This window comes from Nerophis ophidion, linkage group LG06 (genome assembly GCF_033978795.1).
Source record: "Nerophis ophidion isolate RoL-2023_Sa linkage group LG06, RoL_Noph_v1.0, whole genome shotgun sequence".
In the NCBI taxonomy this organism is placed as follows: Eukaryota; Metazoa; Chordata; class Actinopteri; order Syngnathiformes; family Syngnathidae; genus Nerophis; species Nerophis ophidion.
Genome location: NC_084616.1, coordinates 1984572 through 2012002, shown reverse-complemented (window position 1 = coordinate 2012002; position 27431 = coordinate 1984572). Strand labels below are relative to the sequence as shown.

Here is a 27431-nt window from a genome sequence, read left to right as displayed (position 1 = left end):
GCGCTTACAAATGTATTGACTGAGCGCCTGCCTTCTGTTTGATTTTGTCTCTACTGCCACAAGTGGTGGAAAAGCGGATTACAACTGAGTACCATAGCTGACAGATTTTTTAACAATGGTTAAGAAACACTGGCTCAAACTGTATGTACGGTAAGAAAGAAGATTTTAGTGCTTTTGAAACAGTCCTTTTTTTAATCTAGTTTAAAACCAGCAACCGGGCCACGGCTCACCGCTTGTTCTCGTTACGGTCGTGGGTGAGCGAGCACAGGGGGGGCCAAACTTTTGCCACCGAGGGCCTAGAGCTGGGTCGGCAACCCAAATGTTCAAAGAGAAATAATGGACCAGAAATATAAAAGAAAAATTTGTCTGGAGCCGCAAAAAATGTAAATCCTTATATAATGAAGACAACACATGATGCAAGTGTCTATTAGCCTACTATCAAAAGGACTCTAAATGTTTTATATGAGTGTTATACACTTTAACACATGATCCATCCCACTCATCCATTTTCCACCGCTTGTCCTGTGCATGGTTGCTGGAGCCTATCCCAGCTGCACATGGGCGGAAGGCGGCGTACACTCTGGACAAGTCGTCATCTCATCGCAGGGCCAACACAGATAGACGGACAACATTCACACACTAGGGACCATTTAGTGTTGCCAATCAACCTATCCCCAGGTGCATGTCTTTGGAGGTGGGAGGGGCCTATCCCCAGGTGCATGTCTTTGGAGGTGGGAGGGGCCTATCCCCAGGTGCATGTCTTTGGAGGTGGGAGGGGCCTATCCCCAGGTGCATGTCTTTGGAGGTGGGAGGAGCCTATCCCCAGGTGCATGTCTTTGGAGGTGGGAGGAGCCTATCCCCAGGTGCATGTCTTTGGAGGTGGGAGGAGCCTATCCCCAGGTGCATGTCTTTGGAGGTGGGAGGGGCCTGCGTGGGTTCCCTCCGGCTACTCCAGCTTCCTCCCACCTCCAAAGACATGCACCTGGGGATAGGCTCCTCCCACCTCCAAAGACATGCACCTGGGGATAGGCCCCTCCCACCTCCAAAGACATGCACCTGGGGATAGGCTCCTCCCACCTCCAAAGACATGCACCTGGGGATAGGTTGATTGGCAACACTAAATGGTCCCTAGTGTGTGAATGTTGTCTGTCTGTGTTGGCCCTGTGATGAGGTGGCGAGGTTGTCCAGGGTGTACTTTGCCTTCCGCCCGATTGTAGCTGGAGCTTATCTCAGGTCCTGCTCCCTCTCCGCTTTATAGAACTTGGGTCAAGACAAGATCTCCCTGTGTATCGCAATAGATCAAAGAAACCGACACCTTCATGTCGCTTCCCATCCTACAGTGGAGTTTTCCAAGCCTTTTGCTTGGTAAGATCAAAGACAGCTTTTGTCCTCTCGCCAGGAACTCACGGAAACAAAGTTTTGATAAAATGATTCTGACAAACACGATGAGGAAGAAACCCAGAGAGAGAAAGCATGTGGAGCTGAGTTGGGTTAGTTAGCTTGCTGTACGGGAACAGATGACTACGTTCTGGCCCGGGATAGCAGGTTGTGCAGGCTTATGAAGGCAGCTCCTCTGATCAGTGACAGGTGCGCTGATTGCAGCTGGACTGACACGCGCCTGGCACACGCTCGGGCCGTGCCAGTATGCCAATAAACAAGCTAGCACGCCAACCTTAGAACGCTAAGGCTTGAGCTAACGTCGGTCAAGCAGCCGGAGAAGAATAAATCAAACACAGGATTTCCTCTTTTGCAAATATTTATTGAACAATGTGTTTGGTTCCACTCTGCCACGTGATTGGTTGACTGCAGACTTTGTGTCCGCGTTGGAGTCCAGCATCACAACTAGCAAATTGGTGGCGGCGAGTGTTTGGTCTTACACTTGCTAAACGCAAACTTGGCTAATGGCGAAAGAAATGTTAGCAATTGGCGCTCCGCTGTCGGGTTGTGAGGATGGCGACTTCCCGGCGCAGGCCGCCGCCACGCTAGCCGCCGGTGTGCGGCCGCAGGACCCGCCTTCCCTGTCGGCGCGTCCCGCTAGAATGAAGGAGCTGGAGCTGTCGGAGCCAGCAGCAGAGAGGTGACCACTGTCGCCACGAGCACTTTAATGGCCGCCCACGCTGCGTTGTTGCCCGCTCAACCAATCTATGGCGATGAAGGTGACGCTCATGGTCATGAAGACCAAGCCCAGGGCGGTGAAGCAGGCGGCCTGAGGACCGCACAACAATCAGCCTGGGTCACAAGACTTAGATTTTCCTTTTTCATGCATTCTTAGTCGTAAAGAACAGCTAGCAAAAGTCAGCCAACAATGGAGTGGATGCAAGTGGTTCTATTCCGCCTATGAAGTGCTCTTAAAAACTCCAACTTGCTGCTCATTTGGCCTTTTCTCTCACAGTTGATGGAACTCCATTTTTTGCCTTTGAATTCTTTTTTGCATCAAATTATATTGACAAATATGTTGAAAACAAATTTGTTAGCAAAATGTGTCTTAAGATTAATTGTAAAAAAGGTGAAGTGTTTAAAAACTCAGTGTAGAAAAGTGAAGTGTTTAAAAACTCAGTGTACATTATCACAGTCAATGTAGATCTCAGTGTAAGAAAATATGTAGAAAGTTTAGTGTTGAATAATTCTGTATTTAAAATAGTGTATAAAATTCAATGTAATAAAATCAGTGTTGAAAGATTTAGTGCAGAAACATTCAGTGTAAAATATGTTTGAAAATTCAGTGTTGTTGTCTGACATGATGATGGTGCATAAGTGTTGTTGTCTGACATGATGATGGTGCATAAGTGTTGTTGTCTGACATGATGATGGTGCATAAGTGTTGTTGTCTGACATGATGATGGTGCATAAGTGTTGTTGTCTGACATGATGATGGTGCATAAGTGTTGTTGTCTGACATGATGATGGTGCATAAGTGTTGTTGTCTGACATGATGATGGTGCATAAGTGTTGTTGTCTGACATGATGATGGTGCATAAGTGTTGTTGTCTGACATGATGATGGTGCATAAGTGTTGTTGTCTATGGTGCAGGAGAAGAAGTGCACACCTGGATCTTTGGTCTTGAGTTGAGGGGTTCTTGTTCAGTGGGGATGATGCGGATGTAGAAGAGTCCAGGCAAGATGAAGATCAGACTGGGAGCAGTCGTGGCCCCTGAACACACACACACACACACACACACACACACACACACACACACACACACACACACACCCTCTTTTTAAAAGTCTTGTAGATGAAGACTTATTCCAGTATGTTGGTGCTAAGATGCTAACTTGTATTTAGCACTTTGGTCCTGTTCAAAAAAGGTTAAGACCGGGGTGTCCTAACTTTTTCCACTGTGGGCCAAACTGCAAAATGAAAACATGTGGCGGCCATTTTGATACTTTTAATTTTTTAAAACAATAGAATATATTGATCAGTATTGAACATTTATGTCTTCACTCAAGTTTAATGCCAAGGAACTGAAAAGGTCTCTGTCTTAAAAATATATGAATTCACTTTTCATTATTCAACAAAATATGTACAAACTACAAAAGCAGTGAAGTTGTCACCTTGTGTAAATGCTAAATAAAAAGAGAATACAACAAATCCTTTTCAACTTATATTCAATTGAATAGACTGCAGAGACAATATATTTCATCTTCACACTGAGAAACTTACTTTTTTTTGCAAATAATCATGAAGTTAGAATGTAAAGACAGCAACACATGTCGAAAAAAGACATTTTTACCAGTGTGTTACATGGCCTTTCCTTTGAACAACACTCAGTGCAGGTTTGGGAACTGAGGAGACACATTTTTGAAGTGGAATTCTTTCCCATTCTTGCTTGATGTACAGCTTAAGTTGTTCAACAGTCTCCCTTCACACATTTTCAATGTCTGGACTACAGGCAGGCCAGTCTAGTACCCGCACTCTTTTACTATGAAGCCACGCTGTTGTAACACCTGGCTTGGCATTGTCTTGCTGAAATAAGCAGGGGCGTCCATGATAACAACATATGTTGCTCCAAAAGCTGTATGTACCTTTCAGCATTAATGGTGCCTTCACAGATGTGTAAGTTAGCCATGCCTTGGCCACTAATACACCCCCATACCATCACACATGCTGACTACAACACTTTCACCCTACAACAATCACTAATACACCCCCATACCATCACACATGCTGACCACAACACTTTCACCCTACAACAATCACTAATACACCCCCATACCATCACACATGCTGACTACAACACTTTCACCCTACAACAATCACTAATACACCCCCATACCATCACACATGCTGACTACAACACTTTCACCCTACAACAGTCCCCATGGTTCTTTTCCTTTTTGGTCCAAAGTTTCCAAAAACAATTTGAACACAGAACACTTTTGCACTTAGATGAGCTCAGGCTCAGCAAAGCATTTCTGGGTGTTGTTGATAAATGACTTTGGATTTGCATAGTAGAGTTTTAACTTGCACTTACAGATGTAGCGACCAACTGTAGTTACTGACAGTGGTTTACTGAAGTGTTCCAGAGCCCATGTGGTGATATCCTTTACACACTGATGTGGCTTTTTGATGCAGTAGCGCCTGAAGGGTGGAAAGTGCGTAATATCATGGCTTACATGCAGTGATTTCTCCAGATTCTCTGAACCTTTTGATGATTTTATGGAGTGTAGATGGTGAAATCCCTAAATTCCTTGCAATAGCTCGTTGAGAAATGTTGTTCTTAAACAATTTGCTCAGGCAGTTGTTGACAAAGTGGTGACCCTCGCCCCGTCCTTGTTTGTGAATGAGTGAGCATTTCATGGAAGCTGCTTTTATAGCCAATCATGGCACCCACCTGTTGCCAATTAGCCTGCACACCTGTGGGATGTTTCAGATAAGTTTTTGATGAACATTCCTCAACTTTCTCACTCATTTTTGCCACTAGTGCTAGCTTTTTTGGAACATGTTGCAGGCATCAAATTCCAAATGAGCTAATATTTGCAACAAAATAAGACAGTTTGTCAGTTTGAAGATGAAACATCTTGTCTTTGCAGTCTATTCAATTGAATATAATATTTGCAGCTCCTTGTCTTCTGTTATTTCCACCAGGTGACAACTAGACTGGTTATGTATGATGACATCAGTGGAAATGGGCCCTGGTTTCTCTGCTCCATAAAGTACAGTATATATGTTGACTTGTATGTGAAAGTGATACCAGTGATGCCGAAGATGTCTCGGATGTTGGGGACGAGGATGACCAGCATGTTGACAGTGAACAAGAGACACAGGGCGATGATGATGTGTCTCAGCCAGTGGAAAGGTCTCCCGGGGAAGAGAAGCTGCTGCAGTGCACGGCGGATCTGGTGGAAGTAGACAGGTGTGGTAAGCAGGATTTATGTTGAAGTACAGTATGTCTTTTTCACTCAACAGGGAAGCTGCCTACAGTACTTTGTTGTTGCTGATGTAAGCTAACATACTCACACACTGCCTGTGTCAACACTTTTGAAGTTATTCTAAAAATACATTTTCAAACACTCCCACCTTGTCAAAAATCCCCCTAAACTTCTCCCATTTATTAGTGCTGCATCCATTTTTGTTTATTATAGTTCTTATGTTATTTTTGTGTTAGTATTCAGAACTAGTAGTGATGTAAGAAAGAAAAACTATTTAATTTCGAATGAATTGCAATTCTTATTTGTAATGATCCTTAGTTGAAAAATAAGCAAATAAATAATACATTAATAAAAAAGAATAATTATATATATATATATATATATATATATATATATATATTAAGGATGCACCGAAATGAAAATTTGTGGCCGAAGCCGAATAAAATTTAAACGCTTGGCCGAATACCGAATAATGAATGCAGTTTTTCACAATTTTTTTAATATTGCATAAATAGCCTAGAATAAATATTTAGACATGTTTTTCAAATAAAGTAATTTTTTATTGAATATTGACATTTTTTTAATATTCCAGTAGCCTTTGCTTTTCAAAAAAAGCACAAAGTTTTTCATTTCTATTAGGCCTTCAAACAAAACATGCATTCCAAAAAAAATAAAGTGCATTAAAGTGGATAAACCAACAACAAATCAATTATTGTCCTTTTGGCAAAAGTCTGCTTAGCCACAGTAGATATGCTAATAATGTAAACAGAAGGCTCAAGTAAATCTCAATAAGTGTGTGCTTGTAACCTCATACACTTATACAGGTAGCCTACACAACAGGCTAATAATGTAAACAGAGGCCCCACTAAATCTCAATAAGTGTGTGCTTGTAACCTCATACACTTATACAGGTACACAACATATCCCAATGTCACTGCACGTTGGTTGATTGCGTCACCGCGTCAAAATATTGCGTCACACGCCACTATTCGGCCTTGTTTTTAACTCATTCCACCGAAGGCCAGATGTGGCTGTTTTTGCCATATTCGGCCGAATATATTCGGTTACCGATTAATCGGTGCATCCCTAATATATATATATATCCATATATATATATTTATATTAGGGGTGTAACGGTACGTGTATTTGTATTGAACCATTTCGGTACAGGGGTTTCAGTTTGGCACGTGGGTGTATCGAACGAGTTTGTAAGCAAAAGTCTTCACAAGCTGCTCTGCTTTCTGCCTCTGTCTCAGCACCCAGCATTGTCCCGCCTACACAACCATCTGATTGGTTACATACAAAGCCAATCAGCAGTGCGTATTCAGAGCGCATGTAGTCAATGCTTCAGCGTCGAGCAGATATGTGTTTAGCAGTGGACAGCGTACTCTCCCCAAATTATAAAAAAACACCTCCCAGTCACAACTATTACTAACATCACTATGAGCCCATTGACCTTCTAGAAACTTAAACGGCAGCTCAGCTCACTCGCAGTTCTGGCTTGCAGTAAAGGCTAATTAGCTTTTAGCGTAACGTTAGCTCATTTTGCTGTTTGTGTGTGCGTGCGTGCGTGCGTGCGTGCGTGCGTGCGTGCGTGCGTGCGTGTGTGTGTGTGTGTGTGTTAGGGGCAGCAAAGCCCTGTCTGTCTCTTATTTCATTGAACTCCATGGTGTTCAGGGATGAATAGTCTCTCCTATTGCTATTGTACTATTTTTCAGCTATAGTTACATGAATCATTAGTAATGTAGCAGCCTGGTTTTGAATAGCAGGGTCCCTGCTGTCACATGTTGATACAAATATAACATTTACATAATAAAAATCAACTACAGGCTTCCCCAATGCTGTAATAAATTAAGCATGATGAGTTGACTTGAAACTGTTTAATGTTGCACTTTTTATATGTAGAAGAAAGGTTTTGTCATTTTATTTCATCTAAGCAACAACTTTAGGCCGTTTAATGTGGATTAACGTGGGCAGAATTATTATAGTGTTCTGTGAATTATTATAGTGTTCTCTTATAGTGAGCTGAGTTGCATCCTTGAGATGTTCCTGCAGCTTCATTGGAGTCCACCTGTGGTAAAGTCACATGATCCCACACCTGACGGTGTATGGCAGGACACAAAGCAAGAATGAAGTCCAAGGAATGGTCTGTAGACCTCCAAGACAGGATGGTCTCAAGGCACAAATCTGGGGAAGGGTACTGAGAAATATGTGAGTGGCCTCCATCATTCATACATGGAAGATGTTTGGAAGCACCAGGCTGTCTAAACTGGGCGATGGAGGGAGAAGGGCCCGAGTCAGGGAGGTGACCGAGACCATGGTCACTCTGTCAGGGTTACAGCATTCCTCTGTGGAGAGAGGAGAACTTTCCAGAAGGACAATCCATCAACCAGACCTGTATGGTAGAGTGACCAGACGGGGAAAAAGTTTTCCAGAATGCGGCTGAAAGACTTTCAGACCATAAGGAACTACATTCTCTGGTCTGACCCGACAAAGACTGAATGTCATGTTTGGAGGAAACCAGGCCAGTACCAAGCATGGTGGTGGCAGCATCATGATGTGGGGAAGGTTTTCTGGCAGACGAGTCAGGATAGAGGGAAAGATGAATGCAGGAATGTATAGAGACATCCTGGATGAAAACCAGCGCTTCCTATCCAAGCTCACGGCGCTTGAGAGGTGCTGCAAAGAGGAACTGCCCAAAGATGTGTGCCAAGCTTGAGGTATGTTATTCAGAAAGACTTGAGGCTGTATTGATCATCGACGTATTATTGTATGTACGTGAGATTTTTGCAAACATTTTGAAACAACATTTTCACATTGTCCTTCATGGGGTATTGTGTGTAGAATTTTGAGGAGACAAAGGCAGATAAGAGAATGTGAGTCTTACAGGGAAGAGGACCACTGGGACGGTGAGTGTGACGGCCACCAGGACAGCCAATCGCACGCAGAGGATCAGAGTGTCCAGGGGGTCCACCTTGCTGTAGGTGTGGAGGAGCTCGGCTTCCGTGTTTCCTGCACAAATGCACGAGTCTCAAGGAAGTCTGGAGGAGAAGAGTGTCTGCTCTCACCGTAGAAGGTCAGGTAGCCGAAGATGGCGGTGAGGAAGTACATGACGAACATGCCCAGGATGGAAACATTGCCGATGTTCTGCATTCTTCTCTTGGTGGGACTTGAGGGAGCAAACATGTCAGCTCTTCTTGCAGCACCACTAAGACGGAGGAGGAGGAGGAGGAGGAGGAGGAAGCCTACCTTCTGAGCTCCGTGTAGATGGGAAGAACTTCAGGGTGGCAAACAAAAGCAAAGGCCAGGATTGGAATGGCGTACGCCGTCTGCCAACAAGGTAGGAGAACATCTTCAACAAGTCACGTCAAAGATGAAGTTACTTTAGTCAACTGATGTTCTTCTTCATGCCTCCTCTTGAAATATCATCACATGGATTTATTTATTCTGTGCAAACTACTACCACTTCTTTTCTGTACCAACAACTACACTAGAAACCCAAATAAGTAAGCGGAACTCAAACAAAAGTCAGGCGATCAGTCGCCACATATTTTTGGAGTTCATAAACTCAAATATTTGAGTATATCAGATCATAAATATTTGGAGTTTATGTTAAATATACTTTTAAAACATAATGTAGTTAAACTTACCATTTAAAACAACTTAAAAATGTGCTGCCTTAAGAGACATTGAAAGACATTGCAGGCCACTACAAATCGTGTGAGGGACCACATCGAATGATGTGACAGACCACATTGAATGATGTGGTGGGCCACCTTAAATTACGTGTTTGATTCATTGATTTGTTCTTTCAAAATAAGACAAAATCGTGTGAGGGACCACATCAAATAATGTGGCAGGCCACGTTAAATTACGTGACACACCACATTAAATGATGTGTCGGACCACATTGAATGACATGGTGGGTCACATTGAATGACGTGATAGACGACATTAAATGAGGTGACAGACCACGTTAAATGAGGTGACAGACCACATTGAATGACGTGACAGACCACATTAAATGAGGTGACAGACCACATTAAATGAGGTGACAGATCACATTAAATGAGGTGACCGATCACTTTAAATGATGTGTCGGACCACATTGAATGACATGGTGGGTCACATTGAATGAGGTGACAGACCACTATAATGATGTGGTAGACCACGGTGAATGACATGGCAAGCCACTTTAATGACATGAGCGACCATGTTAAATGACATTGCAGCTCACATTGCAATACATGGCAGGCCACATCAGATGATGTGCGGGACCACATTGAATAACGTGGCGGGCCACGTTGAATGACATGACAGGCCAATTTAATTTACATGAAGGGCCACGTTAAATTACGTGTTTGATTCATTGATTTGTTCTTTCAAAATAAGACAAAATTGTGTGAGGGACCACGTCAAATAATGTGGCAGGCCACATTAAATTACGTGACACACCACATTAAATGATGTGTCGGACCACATTGAATGACATGGTGGGTCACATTGAATGACGTGATAGACGACATTAAATGAGGTGACAGACCACGTTAAATGAGGTGACAGACCACGTTAAATGATGTGGTAGACCACAGTGAATGACATGGCAAGCCACTTTAATGACATGACCGACCATTTTAAATGACGTTGCAGCTCACATTGAAATACATGGCAGGCCACATCAGAAGATGTGTGGGACCACATTGAATAACGTGACAGGCCACATTAAATGACGTGACGGACCATGTTGGATGACATGACGGGCCACTTTAAATTACATGAAGGGCCACATTATATGATATGGCGGACCACATAAATGAGGTGACAGACCACGTTAAATGATGTGGCAGACGACGTTGAATAACATGACAGGCCACCGTAATGAGGTGACGGACTGCATTAAATGAAGTGGCAGGTCAGATCTGAGTTTGACACACGTGCTTTAAAGGAGACATCTATTTCATGTCTGCTAGCATGTTTTAGCACAACCATATTTGGTCATATTTCCTGCTGGAGCAGTGCTGCCACCTAGCTGCAGGCCCATGCATCGTTCAAGAAGGAAAAAAGAGGCTACAATAATGTAGGACCCTGGCTCACCTCCTGGTTGACGATGAAGAACTTGGTGCTGCACGCTTCTTCTGAAGTGTCTGCGCTGACAGAGAAGTTGCCAAACACTTCCAGTGGGCAAGCGATGTTGAATCTCTTGTAGATCACCTGAGGCAACATTTCAGGAGGTCAACCACCATCTACCACCTACTGTATGTCCACTCTTACATTCACTTGACATCTACCACCTACTGTATGTCCACTCTTACATTCACTTGACATCTACCACCTACTGTATGTCCACTCTTACATTCACTTGACATCTACCACCTACTGTATGTCCACTCTTACATTCACTTCACATCTACCACCTTCTGTATGTCCACTCTTACATTCACTTGACATCTACCACCTACTGTATGTCCACTCTTACATTCACTTGACATCTACCACCTACTGTAAGTCCACTGTTACATTCACTTGACATCTACCACCTACTGTATGTCCACTCTTACATTCACTTGACATCTACCACCTACTGTATGTCCACTCTTACATTCACTTGACATCTACCACCTACTGTATGTCCACTCTTACATTCACTTGACATCTACCACCTTCTGTATGTCCACTCTTACATTCACTTGACATCTACCACCTACTGTATGTCCACTCTTACATTCACTTCACATCTACCACCTTCTGTATGTCCACTCTTACATTCACTTGACATCTACCACCTACTGTATGTCCACTCTTACATTCACTTGACATCTACCACCTACTGTATGTCCACTCTTACATTCACTTGACATCTACCACCTTCTGTATGTCCACTCTTACATTCACTTGACATCTACCACCTACTGTATGTCCACTCTTACATTCACTTCACATCTACCACCTTCTGTATGTCCACTCTTACATTCACTTGACATCTACCACCTACTGTATGTCCACTCTCACATTCACTTGACATCTACCACCTACTGTATGTCCACTCTCACATTCACTTGACATCTACCACCTACTGTATGTCCACTCTTACATTCACTTGACATCTACCACCTACTGTATGTCCACTCTTACATTCACTTGACATCTACCACCTACTGTATGTCCACTCTTACATTCACTTGACATCTACCACCTACTGTATGTCCACTCTTACATTCACTTGACATCTACCACCTTCTGTATGTCCACTCTTACATTCACTTGACATCTACCACCTACTGTATGTCCACTCTTACATTCACTTGACATCTACCACCTACTGTATGTCCACTCTTACATTCACTTGACATCTACCACCTACTGTATGTCCACTCTTACATTCACTTGACATCTACCACCTTCTGTATGTCCACTCTTACATTCACTTGACATCTACCACCTACTGTATGTCCACTCTTACATTCACTTGACATCTACCACCTACTGTATGTCCACTCTTACATTCACTTGACATCTACCACCTTCTGTATGTCCACTCTTACATTCACTTGACATCTACCACCTACTGTATGTCCACTCTTACATTCACTTGACATCTACCACCTACTGTATGTCCACTCTTACATTCACTTGACATCTACCACCTACTGTATGTCCACTCTTACATTCACTTGACATCTACCACCTACTGTATGTCCACTCTTACATTCACTTGACATCTACCACCTTCTGTATGTCCACTCTTACATTCACTTGACATCTACCACCTACTGTATGTCCACTCTTACATTCACTTGACATCTACCACCTACTGTATGTCCACTCTTACATTCACTTGACATCTACCACCTACTGTATGTCCACTCTTACATTCACTTGACATCTACCACCTTCTGTATGTCCACTCTTACATTCACTTGACATCTACCACCTACTGTATGTCCACTCTTACATTCACTTGACATCTACCACCTACTGTATGTCCACTCTTACATTCACTTGACATCTACCACCTACTGTATGTCCACTCTTACATTCACTTGACATCTACCACCTACTGTATGTCCACTCTTACATTCACTTGACATCTACCACCTACTGTATGTCCACTCTTACATTCACTTGACATCTACCACCTACTGTATGTCCACTCTTACATTCACTTGACATCTACCACCTACTGTATGTCCACTCTTACATTCACTTGACATCTACCACCTTCTGTATGTCCACTCTTACATTCACTTGACATCTACCACCTACTGTATGTCCACTCTTACATTCACTTGACATCTACCACCTACTGTATGTCCACTCTTACATTCACTTGACATCTACCACCTTCTGTATGTCCACTCTTACATTCACTTGACATCTACCACCTACTGTATGTCCACTCTTACATTCACTTGACATCTACCACCTACTGTATGTCCACTCTTACATTCACTTGACATCTACCACCTACTGTATGTCCACTCTTACATTCACTTGACATCTACCACCTACTGTATGTCCACTCTTACATTCACTTGACATCTACCACCTACTGTATGTCCACTCTTACATTCACTTGACATCTACCACCTACTGTATGTCCACTCTTACATTCACTTGACACCTACCACCTACTGTATGTCCACTCTTACATTCACTTGACATCTACCACCTACTGTATGTCCACTCTTACATTCACTTGACATCTACCACCTACTGTATGTCCACTCTTACATTCACTTGACATCTACCACCTACTGTATGTCCACTCTTACATTCACTTGACATCTACCACCTTCTGTATGTCCACTCTTACATTCACTTGACATCTACCACCTACTGTATGTCCACTCTTACATTCACTTGACATCTACCACCTTCTGTATGTCCACTCTTACATTCACTTGACATCTACCACCTACTGTATGTCCACTCTTACATTCACTTGACATCTACCACCTACTGTATGTCCACTCTTACATTCACTTGACATCTACCACCTACTGTATGTCCACTCTTACATTCACTTGACATCTACCACCTACTGTATGTGCCATACACATACTGTACCTCCACAACACACATACTGTACCTCCACAACACACATACTGTACCTCCACAACACACATACTGTACTTTCACAGCACACATACTGTACTTTCACAACACACATACTGTACCTCCACAACACACATACTGTACCTCCACAACACACATACTGTACCTCCACAACACACATACTGTACCTCCACAACACACATACTGTACCTCCACAACACACATACTGTACTTTCACAACACACATACTGTACCTCCACAACACACATACTGTACCTCCACAACACACATACTGTACCTCCACAACACACATACTGTACTTTCACAACACACATACTGTACTTTCACAACACACATACTGTACCTCCACAACACACATACTGTACCTCCACAACACACATACTGTACTTTCACAACACACATACTGTACTTTCACAACACACATACTGTACTTTCACAGCACACATACTGTACTTTCACAACACACATACTGTACCTCCACAACACACATACTGTACTTTCACAGCACACATACTGTACCTCCACAACACACATACTGTACTTTCACAACACACATACTGTAGCTGTAAGAACTTACCACACAGAGGAAGAAGAGCATGCAGGAGAGAGAAAAGCCGCTGGTGTATCCCAGGTAACCTTGGAAAGATGACAAGATGTAAGAAGAACAGTGAGGAGTTAAGTACAGTATGTACAGTAAGTGTATTGAAGCAGTGAGAAGAATACCGAGGTGCTTCATGAGGGCCAAAGGCAGGATGATGGCCAGAGTGACGAGGATGATGAGGTAGTTTCCGTTCATGAACCATTCACTAGGTGAGGAAGACAAGTTCTGAATGCACAAGGTCATGTGACTTATGTGCTGCTGCTTGCAATCATGCTGGACAACTGCTAGCAATCACTCTATCAACACTATTTTACATAGCAATCACTCTATCAACACTATTTTACATAGCCAACACTCTATCAACACTATTTTACATAGCAATCACTCTATCAACACTATTTTACATAGCAATCACTCTATCAACACTATTTTACATAGCAATCACTCTATCAACACTATTTTACATAGCAATCGCTCTATCAACACTATTTTACATAGCAATCACTCTATCAACACTATTTTACATAGCAATCACTCTATCAACACTATTTTACATAGCCAACACTCTATCAACACTATTTTACATAGCAATCACTCTATCAACACTATTTTACATAGCCAACACTCTATCAACACTATTTTACATAGCAATCACTCTATCAACACTATTTTACATAGCAATCACTCTATCAACACTATTTTACATAGCAATCACTCTATCAACACTATTTTACATAGCAATCACTCTATCAACACTATTTTACATAGCAATCACTCTATCAACACTATTTTACATAGCCAACACTCTATCAACACTATTTTACATAGCAATCGCTCTATCAACACTATTTTACATAGCAATCACTCTATCAACACTATTTTACATAGCAATCACTCTATCAACACTATTTTACATAGCCAACACTCTATCAACACTATTTTACATAGCAATCACTCTATCAACACTATTTTACATAGCAATCACTCTATCAACACTATTTTACATAGCCAACACTCTATCAACACTATTTTACATAGCCAACACTCTATCAACACTATTTTACATAGCAATCACTCTATCAACACTATTTTACATAGCAATCACTCTATCAACACTATTTTACATAGCCAACACTCTATCAACACTATTTTACATAGCCAACACTCTATCAACACTATTTTACATAGCAATCACTCTATCAACACTATTTTACATAGCAATCACTCTATCAACACTATTTTACATAGCCAACACTCTATCAACACTATTTTACATAGCCAACACTCTATCAACACTATTTTACATAGCAATCACTCTATCAACACTATTTTACATAGCAATCACTCTATCAACACTATTTTACATAGCCAACACTCTATCAACACTATTTTACATAGCAATCACTCTATCAACACTATTTTACATAGCAATCACTCTATCAACACTATTTTACATAGCAATCACTCTATCAACACTATTTTACATAGCCAACACTCTATCAACACTATTTTACATAGCAATCACTCTACTATTTTACATAGCAATCACTCTATCAACACTATTTTACATAGCCAACACTCTATCAACACTATTTTACATAGCAATCACTCTATCAACACTATTTTACATAGCCAACACTCTATCAACACTATTTTACATAGCAATCACTCTATCAACACTATTTTAGATAGCAATCACTCTATCAACACTATTTTACATAGCCAACACTCTATCAACACTATTTTACATAACAATCACTCTATCAACACTATTTTACATAGCAATCACTCTATCAACACTATTTTACATAGCCAACACTCTATCAACACTATTTTACATAGCAATCACTCTATCAACACTATTTTACATAGCCAACACTCTATCAACACTATTTTACATAGCAATCACTCTATCAACACTATTTTACATAGCAATCACTCTATCAACACTATTTTACATAGCCAACACTCTATCAACACTATTTTACATAACAATCACTCTATCAACACTATTTTACATAGCCAACACTCTATCAACACTATTTTACATAGCCAACACTCTATCAACACTATTTTACATAGCAATCACTCTATCAACACTATTTTACATAGCCAACACTCTATCAACACTATTTTACGTAGCAATCACTCTATCAACACTATTTTACATAGCCAACACTCTATCAACACTATTTTACATAGCAATCACTCTATCAACACTATTTTACATAGCCAACACTCTATCAACACTATTTTACATAGCAATCACTCTATCAACACTATTTTACATAGCAATCACTCTATCAACACTATTTTACATAGCCAACACTCTATCAACACTATTTTACATAGCAATCACTCTATCAACACTATTTTACATAGCAATCACTCTATCAACACTATTTTACATAGCAATCACTCTATCAACACTATTTTACATAGCCAACACTCTATCAACACTATTTTACATAGCAATCACTCTATCAACACTATTTTACATAGCCAACACTCTATCAACACTATTTTACATAGCAATCACTCTATCAACACTATTTTACATAGCCATCACTCTATCAACATTATTTTACATAGCCAACACTCTATCAACACTATTTTACATAGCCAACACTCTATCAACACTATTTTACATAGCCAACACTCTATCAACACTATTTTACATAGCCAACACTCTATCAACACTATTTTACATAGCCAACACTCTATCAACACTATTTTACATAGCCAACACTCTATCAACACTATTTTACATAGCAATCACTCTATCAACACTATTTTACATAGCAATCACTCTATCAACACTATTTTACATAGCCAACACTCTATCAACACTATTTTACATAGCCAACACTCTATCAACACTATTTTACATAGCAATCACTCTATCAACACTATTTTACATAGCAATCACTCTATCAACACTATTTTACATAGCAATCACTCTATCAACACTATTTTACATAGCCATCACTCTATCAACACTATTTTACATAGCAATCACTCTATCAACACTATTTTACATAGCCAACACTCTATCAACACTATTTTACATAGCCAACACTCTATCAACACTATTTTACATAGCCAACACTCTATCAACACTATTTTACATAGCCAACACTCTATCAACACTATTTTACATAGCCAACACTCTATCAACACTATTTTACATAGCCAACACTCTATCAACACTATTTTACATAGCAATCACTCTATCAACACTATTTTACATAGCAATCACTCTATCAACACTATTTTACATAACCAACACTCTATCAACACTATTTTACATAGCCAACACTTTTCCTACACTTTGTACATTGCGGCTTCTGAAACGGTGTTACTAATTTATGGGTTTTTCTTCATCGACGGCCATAATGTTTTGTATTCAACAATACGTTTTCATAAAAGGTGTGTTATTGTTTCTGCTACAGTGCCTTCTTTCACTGCAGGTACTGTGGGTTGAACATCTACAGCGTTTCCTTCTTTCTGGTGCTTTGAAACGGAAGTATAAGTGCTGTTGTCTAAAATCAAGATCGATTCATAATTGTTTTTAAACTATACAAAAAAAACAAGATTCTTCACTACAAATCCTGTTTCCATATAAGTTGGGAAATGGAATAGAAAAGAATAGAAAGTACTTTATTGATCCCTGGGGTGCAATTCAGCACCACAGTTTGCTCGTAATAAACAATAACAATAATAATTAATATATGACATATATTATATATATAATATATGAATAATATAAATATATTGTAACCTGTACACTGTTTTGAAATAGTTTCATTGTAATTATTATACCAAATATTACGTTGCCAGAGAATCGTGTTGAATGGAGAATGGATTGTCAATCAAGTGGTCACCCAGGAATCAGATCTTTAGAGTCCAAAGATTCACATTAATTAGCTGCTTTCCTGTCAGCTCCTGATTGTTCTGTGTGACATGTTCAGCTCTGCCCTGCAGTCACAATAACACTGGAAAGAAATGTGGTTTATTTGGAGGACTATTCCTTTAGTGGAGCGGCTCCACACTGTGTATGACCATCCACAGTTAGCTGCTAGCCAGCTCTGCCATCCAGGGGACCAAAGAAAATTGGATTGGTTTTGCTATCGACCTTTCTGATCACATACTTTTTCACAGGAAATCTCTATCAATTGTCCATTTTTATTCGTTATTCATTAATGACATTATGTATTTTTCCATGAAAAAATGGATACTTTGACTGTGATCAGTAACAGCCAATCCCGGACAAGTTGAGACTTAGATGAAGAATTCTAGAACAAATGTAATATTCAAGTCATACTTACTCAGAGCCAGATGTTTGGCCTAGAAAAGCCTGGATTACCAGCGGCAACTCTGACTTCACGATGAACAGGTAGCTGGACATGGCTGCAAAAAATGTACAGGCCTATAATTCATATTTCCACCAACAGGTCTAGTTACCCTGACGTCTGACTTGCAATTAGGACCATTTTAAAGTTGGACATTTTACATGGACTTATGGGAACCAAGTGACTCATTTGGAAAAGTTCCACGCAATTACATTTGTTTTGAGATAGTCTTGATTAAAACAAGTGGTTTTAATACTGCTTCAGTCGACTCATTCAACTGGTGCATCAACTGGCATCAACTGGTGCATCAACTGGTGCTTTAACAGGCATCAACTGGTGCATCAACTGGTGCTTTAATAGGCATCAACTGGTGCATCAACTGGTGCTTTAACAGGCATCAACTGGTGCATCAACTGGTGCTTTAATAGGCATCAACTGGTGCATCAACTGGTGCTTTAACAGGCATCAACTGGTGCATCAACTGGTGCTTTAACAGGCATCAACTGGTGCATCAACTGGTGCTTTAACAGGCATCAACTGGTGCATCAACTGGTGCTTTAACAGGCATCAACTGGTGCATCAACTGGTGCTTTAACAGGCATCAACTGGTGCTTTAACAGGCATCAACTGGTGCATCAACTGGTGCTTTAACAGGCATCAACTGGTGCATCAACTGGTGCTTTAATAGGCATCAACTGGTGCATCAACTGGTGCTTTAACAGGCATCAACTGGTGCATCAACTGGTGCTTTAATAGGCATCAACTGGTGCATCAACTGGTGCTTTAACAGGCATCAACTGGTGCATCAACTGGTGCTTTAATAGGCATCAACTGGTGCATCAACTGGTGCTTTAATAGGCATCAACTGGTGCATCAACTGGTGCTTTAACAGGCATCAACTGGTGCATCAACTGGTACTTTAACAGGCATCAACTGGTGCATCAACTGGTGCTTTAACAGGCATCAACTGGTGCATCAACTGGTGCTTTAATAGGCATCAACTGGTGCATCAACTGGTGCTTTAATAGGCATCAACTGGTGCATCAACTGGTGCTTTAATAGGCATCAACTGGTGCATCAACTGGTGCTTTAACAGGCATCAACTGGTGCATCAACTGGTGCTTTAACAGGCATCAACTGGTGCATCAACTGGTGCTTTAACAGGCATCAACTGGTGCATCAACTGGTGCATCAACTGGTGCTTTAACAGGCATCAACTGGTGCATCAACTGGTGCATCAACTGGTGCTTTAACAGGCATCAACTGGTGCATCAACTGGTGCATCAACTGGTGCTTTAATAGGCATCAACTGGTGCATCAACTGGTGCTTTAATAGGCATCAACTGGTGCATCAACTGGTGCTTTAACAGGCATCAACTGGTGCATCAACTGGTGCTTTAACAGGCATCAACTGGTGCATCAACTGGTGCTTTAACAGGCATCAACTGGTGCATCAACTGGTGCATCAACTGGTGCTTTAACAGGCATCAACTGGTGCATCAACTGGTGCTTTAACAGGCATCAACTGGTGCATCAACTGGTGCTTTAATAGGCATCAACTGGTGCATCAACTGGTGCTTTAACAGGCATCAACTGGTGCATCAACTGGTGCTTTAATAGGCATCAACTGGTGCATCAACTGGTGCTTTAATAGGCATCAACTGGTGCATCAACTGGTGCTTTAATAGGCATCAACTGGTGCATCAACTGGTGCTTTAATAGGCATCAACTGGTGCATCAACTGGTGCTTTAACAGGCATCAACTGGTGCATCAACTGGTGCTTTAACAGGCATCAACTGGTGCATCAACTGGTGCATCAACTGGTGCTTTAATAGGCATCAACTGGTGCTTTAACAGGCATCAACTGGTGCATCAACTGGTGCTTTAATAGGCATCAACTGGTGCTTTAATAGGCATCAACTGGTGCTTTAACAGGCATCAACTGGTGCATCAACTGGTGCTTTAACAGGCATCAACTGGTGCATCAACTGGTGCTTTAATAGGCATCAACTGGTGCATCAACTGGTGCTTTAATAGGCATCAACTGGTGCTTTAACAGGCATCAACTGGTGCTTTAATAGGCATCAACTGGTGCATCAACTGTGCTTTAACAGGCATCAACTGGTGCATCAACTGGTGCTTTAATAGGCATCAACTGGTGATTTAATAGGCATCAACTGGTGCTTTAATAGGCATCAACTGGTGCTTTAATAGGCATCAACTGGTGCTTTAATAGGCATCAACTGGTGCATCAACTGGTGCATCAACTGGTGCTTTAATAGGCATCAACTGGTGCATCAACTGGTGCTTTAATAGGCATCAACTGGTGCATCAACTGGTGCTTTAATAGGCATCAACTGGTGCATCAACTGGTGCTTTAATAGGCATCAACTGGTGCATCAACTGGTGCTTTAATAGGCATCAACTGGTGCATCAACTGGTGCTTTAACAGGCATCAACTGGTGCTTTAACAGGCATCAACTGGTGCATCAACTGGTGCTTTAACAGGCATCAACTGGTGCATCAACTGGTGCTTTAATAGGCATCAACTGGTGCATCAACTGGTGCTTTAATAGGCATCAACTGTACTTCCATGTGTCCACTCAAATACAATTCAACTGTAACAGATTTTATTGATGCTAACTCTGTACTGCTAAGGAAGGAAGTTATTGATGCTACCTCTGTAATACTGGAATGCTTCATATATTTGTGGTGGCCCAAATGCTTCATATATTTGTGGTGGCCCAAATGTATTCATGGCGGGCCAAAGAATACATGTATGGAAAACACTGAATAAATTGGCATGAAAATGGAAAATGTTCAAAATGATGTTTTTCTTGCCATCAATTGTCAAAGAACTTCCTGTGAGGCCGCCAGCTTACCTCCAATGTTGTGCAGCGTGATGACCACAGCTGCCAGGATCTTGCCTGGCTGGCCAAAGGCTCGCATGCCCAGGTGCTCGTAGGCACGGATACCTGTTGGCAGAGGGCCAGACATCTCAAGTAACGCCAATCTTTTTGTCGTTATTTACTCAATTCTTGGAGGACTTACCCACAAATCCAGCACTGCGGAGCAGGAGATGGATGGAGTAACAGGACAGACACGCAATACATATCAGCAGGACCCTGGTAAGTACATGTCAATAAGACCCTGGTAAGTACATGTCAATAAGACCCTGGTAAGTACATGTCAATAAGACCCTGGTAAATACATGTCAATAAGACCCTGGTAAGTACATGTCAATAAGACCCTGGTAAATACATGTCAATAAGACCCTGGTAAATACATGTCAATAAGACCCTGGTAAATACATGTCAATAAGACCCTGGTAAATACATGTCAATAAGACCCTGGTAAGTACATGTCAATAAGACCCTGGTAAATACATGTCAATAAGACCCTGGTAAATACATGTCAATAAGACCCTGGTAAATACATGTCAATAAGACCCTGGTAAGTACATGTCAATAAGACCCTGGTAAGTACATGTCAATAAGACCCTGGTAAGTACATGTCAATAAGACCCTGGTAAATACATGTCAATAAGACCCTGGTAAGTACATGTCAATAAGACCCTGGTAAATACATGTCAATAAGACCCTGGTAAATACATATCAGCAGAAACCTGGTAAATAGAAATAAGAACCTGGTAATTACATAAAATTAGGACCTTGGTATATACATAAACAGGATCCTGTTAAATACATATAAATAGGACCCTGGTAAATACATAATAAATGTCAGTAGAACCCAGGTAAATACATAATGAATATCAATAGAACCCAGGTAAATACATAGTACATACCAATAAGACCCTGGTAAATACATAATAACTGTCAATAGAACCCAGGTAAATACATAGTACATAGCAATAGGACCCTGGTAAATACATAATGAATATCAATAGTACTTTGGTAAATCCATATTAAATATGAATAGAAGCCTGGTAAATCCATCATAGTGTTAAATACACACAAGTAATGCACTTAAGAGGAGAAAAGTCTGAGTAGTCCAGGTAAAGCAAATCCGTTTTCATGGCTTTAAAAATGTTGGCGCTTTAATCTGTCATCGGTACACAGCCTGAGGCCGAATATGCACTTCATGAGTATGCACTTGACTAGAATGAGTATGCACTTGATTATAATGAATGTGCACTTGATGACAGACTCGCAGCAAATGCACCATGAATATGCACTTGATTATAATGAGTATGCACTTGAATGTAATGAGTCTGCACTTGATTATGAGTGTGCACTTGATGATAGATAGACTCACAGGAAAAGCACCATGAGTATGCACTTGATTATAATGAGTATGCACTTGAATGTAAACAGTATGCACTTGATTATGAGTGTGCACTTGATGATAGACTCACAGGAAAAGCACCATGAGTATGCACTTGATTATAATGAGTATGCACTTGATTATAATGAGTATGCACTTGATTATAATGAGTGTGCACTTCATTATGAGTGTGCACTTGATGCTAATGAGTATGCACTTGATTATAGACTCACAGGAAAAGCACCATGAGTATGCACTTGATTATATTGAGTATGCACTTGATTATAATGAGTGTGCACTTGATAATGAGTATGCACTTGATGATAGACTCACAGGAAAAGCACCATGAGTATGCACTTGATGATAATGAGTATGCACTAGATTATATTGAGTGTGCACTTGATTATAATGAGTATGCACTTGATTATAATGAGTGAGCACTTGATTATAGACTCACAGGAAAAGCACCATGAGTATGCACTTGATTATAATGAGTATGCACTTGATTGGAATGAGTGTGCGCTTGATGACAATGAGTATGCACTTGGTGATAGACTCACAGGAAAAGCACCATGAGTATGCACTTGATGATAATGAGTATGCAGTTGATAATAATGAGTGTGCACTTGATGCTAATGAGTATGCACTTGAGTAGAGACTCACAGGAAAAGCAGCATGCCTGTGTTGGACATGGCGTAGGAAAGTCCCAGAATGCCGCTGCCCATGATGGCGTTGCTCAGGTTAAAGACGGACATTCCAAAGGAGGTCTTGCCCTCAAACTGTGAAGATGAAAAATGACTTGAATTTCAAAGTGTGAATGTAGAAAGTCACTCCATGACTGCTGAGCACCAAAGCTAACTGCATATGTTGTTGATGTTTGACATAGCGTGCTACCTTCAAATGCTTCTGCTAACTCAAAGTGTTGGCCTCTCAAATCAACGTTTTCTATTGAAATGAATTTCACTTGTGCGTCGTCCTCTCAAAAGCGCACAATTTGAACATGTAACCTGCTTTTCTTCTCAAGAAGAAACACTTTTAGATGAGAAATATTGTATTAACACAGAAGAACATCTAGTGAAGTAATGTAATAAAAATATACAGTATTTACCTTGGAAAGTGGACTTTTACGGTATCTCCTTAGATGTGATTCTCTGTCCAACGCACCATCGGTAGCTTCTTCATATTTTTATGGATAAATGAGATAGTATCTTAGCTGAACTCCTTCTGTTTCAGTATGGTGCCGACGAGCAGTGCTACGCCCCGACTGCTCCACCAAAGTTTAAAGTACCAATAATAGTCACACACACACACACACACACATACACACACACACACACACACACTAGGTGTGGTGAAATTTGTCCTTTGCATTTGACCAATCCCCTTGTTCACCCCCTAGGAGGTGAGGGGAGCAGTGAGCAGCAGCCGTGGCTGTACCCGGGAATCATTTTTGGAGATTTAACCCCAAATTCCAAGCCTTAATGCTGAGTGCCAAGCAGGGAGGTAATGGCTCCCATTTTTATAGTCTTTGGTATGACTCGGCCGGGGTTTGAACTCACAACCTACCCACCTCAGGGCGGACACTCTAACCACTAGACCACTGAGTAGGTTAGCTAGCTACACGCTCTGTCATTTCTCTCTTGGGTTCAATGACTACCACTGGCACTGTCCTTCACACTCACTATCCATCTCGATATCAGCTACTGGGACCGAGTGTTTTGGTCGGATCTTACAAAGTTCACTGCGATATTTGAGATGTCAGCTAGTGGTGGGGAGGCTTGGAACTTAAAGCGTAAGAAGTAGCTGATAAACAACTCATAAGAAGTAGTTGATAAACAACTCGTAAGAAGTAGCTGATAAACAACTCGTAAGAAGTAGCTGATGAACAACTCGTAAGAAGTAGCTGATAAACAACTCATAAGAAGTAGCTGATAAACAACTTGTAAGAAGTAGCTGATAAACAACTCATAAGAAGTAGCTGATAAACAACTCATAAGAAGTAGCTGATAAACAACTTGTAAGAAGTAGCTGATAAACAACTCATAAGAAGTAGCTGATAAACAACTTGTAAGAAGTAGCTGATAAACAACTCATAAGAAGTAGCTGATAAACAACTCATAAGAAGTAGCTGATAAACAACTCATAAGAAGTAGCTGATAAACAACTCGTAAGAAGTAGCTGATAAACAACTCATAAGAAGTAGCTGATAAACAACTTGTAAGAAGTAGCTGATAAACAACTCATAAGAAGTAGCTGATAAACAACTCGTAAGAAGTCGCTGATAAACAACTCGTAAGAAGTAGCTGATAAACAACTCGTAAGAAGTAACTGATAAACAACTCGTAAGAAGTAGCTGATAAACAACTCGTAAGAAGTAGCTGATAAACAACTCGTAAGAAGTCGCTGATAAACAACTCGTAAGAAGTAGCTGATAAACAACTCGTAAGAAGTAGCTGATAAACAACTCGTAAGAAGTAGCTGATAAACAACTCGTAAGAAGTAGCTGATAAACAACTCGGAAGAAGTAGCTGATAAACAACTCGGAAGAAGTAGCTGATAAACAACTCATAAGAAGTAGCTGATAAACAACTCATAAGAAGTAGCTGATAAACAACTCGTAAGAAGTAGCTGATAAACAACTCGTAAGAAGTAGCTGATAAACAACTCGTAAGAAGTAGCTGATAAACAACTCGTAAGAAGTAGCTGATAAACAACTCGGAAGAAGTAGCTGATAAACAACTCATAAAAAGTAGCTGATAAACAACTCGTAAGAAGTAGCTGATAAACAACTCGTAAGAAGTAGCTGATAAACAACTCGTAAGAAGTAGCTGATAAACAACTCGTAAGAAGTAGCTGATAAACAACTCATAAGAAGTAGCTGAAAACCAAGGTGCAAGTGTACTAGGTGTTGTAGCGGACATAAACAGTTACAGTTAGCTGCCCGCCGACCAAAAACAATTGGATGGGTTTAGCCTAGGATCTGAGGGAATCGTACTCACGTCCGTAAACTGAGGGCTCTTTGGTGTTTTGCTCTTGTGTTCCAGAAACATTTGTTCCTCTTCTGGGACTCTGGAAGTGAAATATTGTACTTTTAATGTAAACAATACAAGATTGGTTGATAGTCCAGCAAATATGACCTACTCTGCATCCATGGCCACTGCAGCTCCATTCTGTTGGTTAGCATTTGATACTTTCTCCATTTCCATTTCCATGGACTCCTTTTACTTACGACACAGTCAAATATCTGAAAAACACAAATGCAAGACATTTTTAAAATAAAGTGATATCAGTGCTTGTATTGAATCTTACGAATGAACAGTTTTTAACTACAGTTTTGCTTTACAAGCGTAAAGTCATACAAATGTCATATCACGCTTATTGTCATCCAAGTTATAATTATTATCATGGTATTGTTTTTTGGCCTTTTTTACTACTTTATTGCAATGATTCCACAAAATGATTTTTTTTAAATAATGATGTATACTGTATAAATACTGACATTTGCAGTAACTATTGGAATGTTATATATATATATATAGTCAAAAGTATGGTGTCCAACCATCCAAATGGCCTGATGTATCAAATCCAGCACTTAAGCATGGAGACTGTTTCTACAAACATTTGTGAAAGACTGGGCCGCTCTCAGTGATTTCCAGCATGGAACTGTCACAGGATGCCACCTGACCAACAAATCCAGTCCTGAAATGTCCTGGCTCCTAAATATTCCAAAGTCAACTTGTGGTCTACTTGGGGGCATGACTACCATTGGACAGCAAACACAATGTTGTGGTCTACTTGGGGGCATGACTACCATTGGACAGCAAACACAATGTTGTGGTCTACTTGGGGGCATGACTACCACTGGACAGCAAACACAATGTTGTGGTCTACTTGGGGGCATGACTACCACCGGACAGCAAACACAATGTTGTGGTCTACTTGGGGGCATGACTACCATTGGACAGCAAACACAATGTTGTGGTCTACTTGGGGGCATGACTACCACTGGACAGCAAACACAATGTTGTGGTCTACTTGGGGGCATGACTACCACTGGACAGCAAACACAATGTTGTGGTCTACTTGGGGGCATGACTACCACTGGACAGCAAACACAATGTTGTGGTCTACTTGGGGGCATGACTACCACTGGACAGCAAACACAATGTTGTGGTCTACTTGGGGGCATGACTACCATTGGACAGCAAACACAATGTTGTGGTCTACTTGGGGGCATGACTACCACTGGACAGCAAACACAATGTTGTGGTCTACTTGGGGGCATGACTACCACTGGACAGCAAATACAACGTTGTGGTCTACTTGGGGGCATGACTACCACTGGACAGCAAACACAATGTTGTGGTCTACTTGGGGGCATGACTACCATTGGACAGCAAACACAACGTTGTGGTCTACTTGGGGGCATGACTACCATTGGACAGCAAACACAATGTTGTGGTCTACTTGGGGGCATGACTACCACTGGACAGCAAACACAATGTTGTGGTCTACTTGGGGGCATGACTACCACTGGACAGCAAACACAATGTTGTGGTCTACTTGGGGGCATGACTACCACTGGACAGCAAACACAATGTTGTGGTCTACTTGGGGGCATGACTACCACTGGACAGCAAACACAACGCTGTGGTCTACTTGGGGGCATGACTACCACTGGACAGCAAACACAACGTTGTGGTCTACTTGGGGACATGACTACCACTGGATAGCAAACACAACGTTG

General features: G+C 41.0%; 1 protein-coding gene across 1 annotated transcript in view; it reads right to left on the bottom strand.

The window, feature by feature from the left end:
- Nucleotides 1-1738: 1738 nt before the first annotated feature.
- Nucleotides 1739-27431, bottom strand: part of LOC133554057 (sodium-coupled neutral amino acid transporter 3-like) — a 46462-nt gene continuing 20769 nt past the window's right edge. The window contains exons 2-16 of the mRNA XM_061902418.1: nt 25826-25928; nt 25684-25753; nt 23348-23463; nt 21452-21525; nt 21283-21375; nt 18376-18457; nt 14170-14252; nt 14024-14082; nt 10465-10581; nt 8620-8699; nt 8439-8539; nt 8258-8382; nt 5193-5337; nt 3048-3151; nt 1739-2206 (exon numbers count right to left, since the gene is read on the bottom strand). Coding sequence (XP_061758402.1) covers nt 2102-2206; nt 3048-3151; nt 5193-5337; nt 8258-8382; nt 8439-8539; nt 8620-8699; nt 10465-10581; nt 14024-14082; nt 14170-14252; nt 18376-18457; nt 21283-21375; nt 21452-21525; nt 23348-23463; nt 25684-25753; nt 25826-25896 — 1425 coding nt within the window. The 5' untranslated portion in view covers nt 25897-25928 and the 3' untranslated portion in view covers nt 1739-2101. The remainder of the gene's footprint in view (nt 2207-3047; nt 3152-5192; nt 5338-8257; nt 8383-8438; nt 8540-8619; nt 8700-10464; nt 10582-14023; nt 14083-14169; nt 14253-18375; nt 18458-21282; nt 21376-21451; nt 21526-23347; nt 23464-25683; nt 25754-25825; nt 25929-27431) is intronic.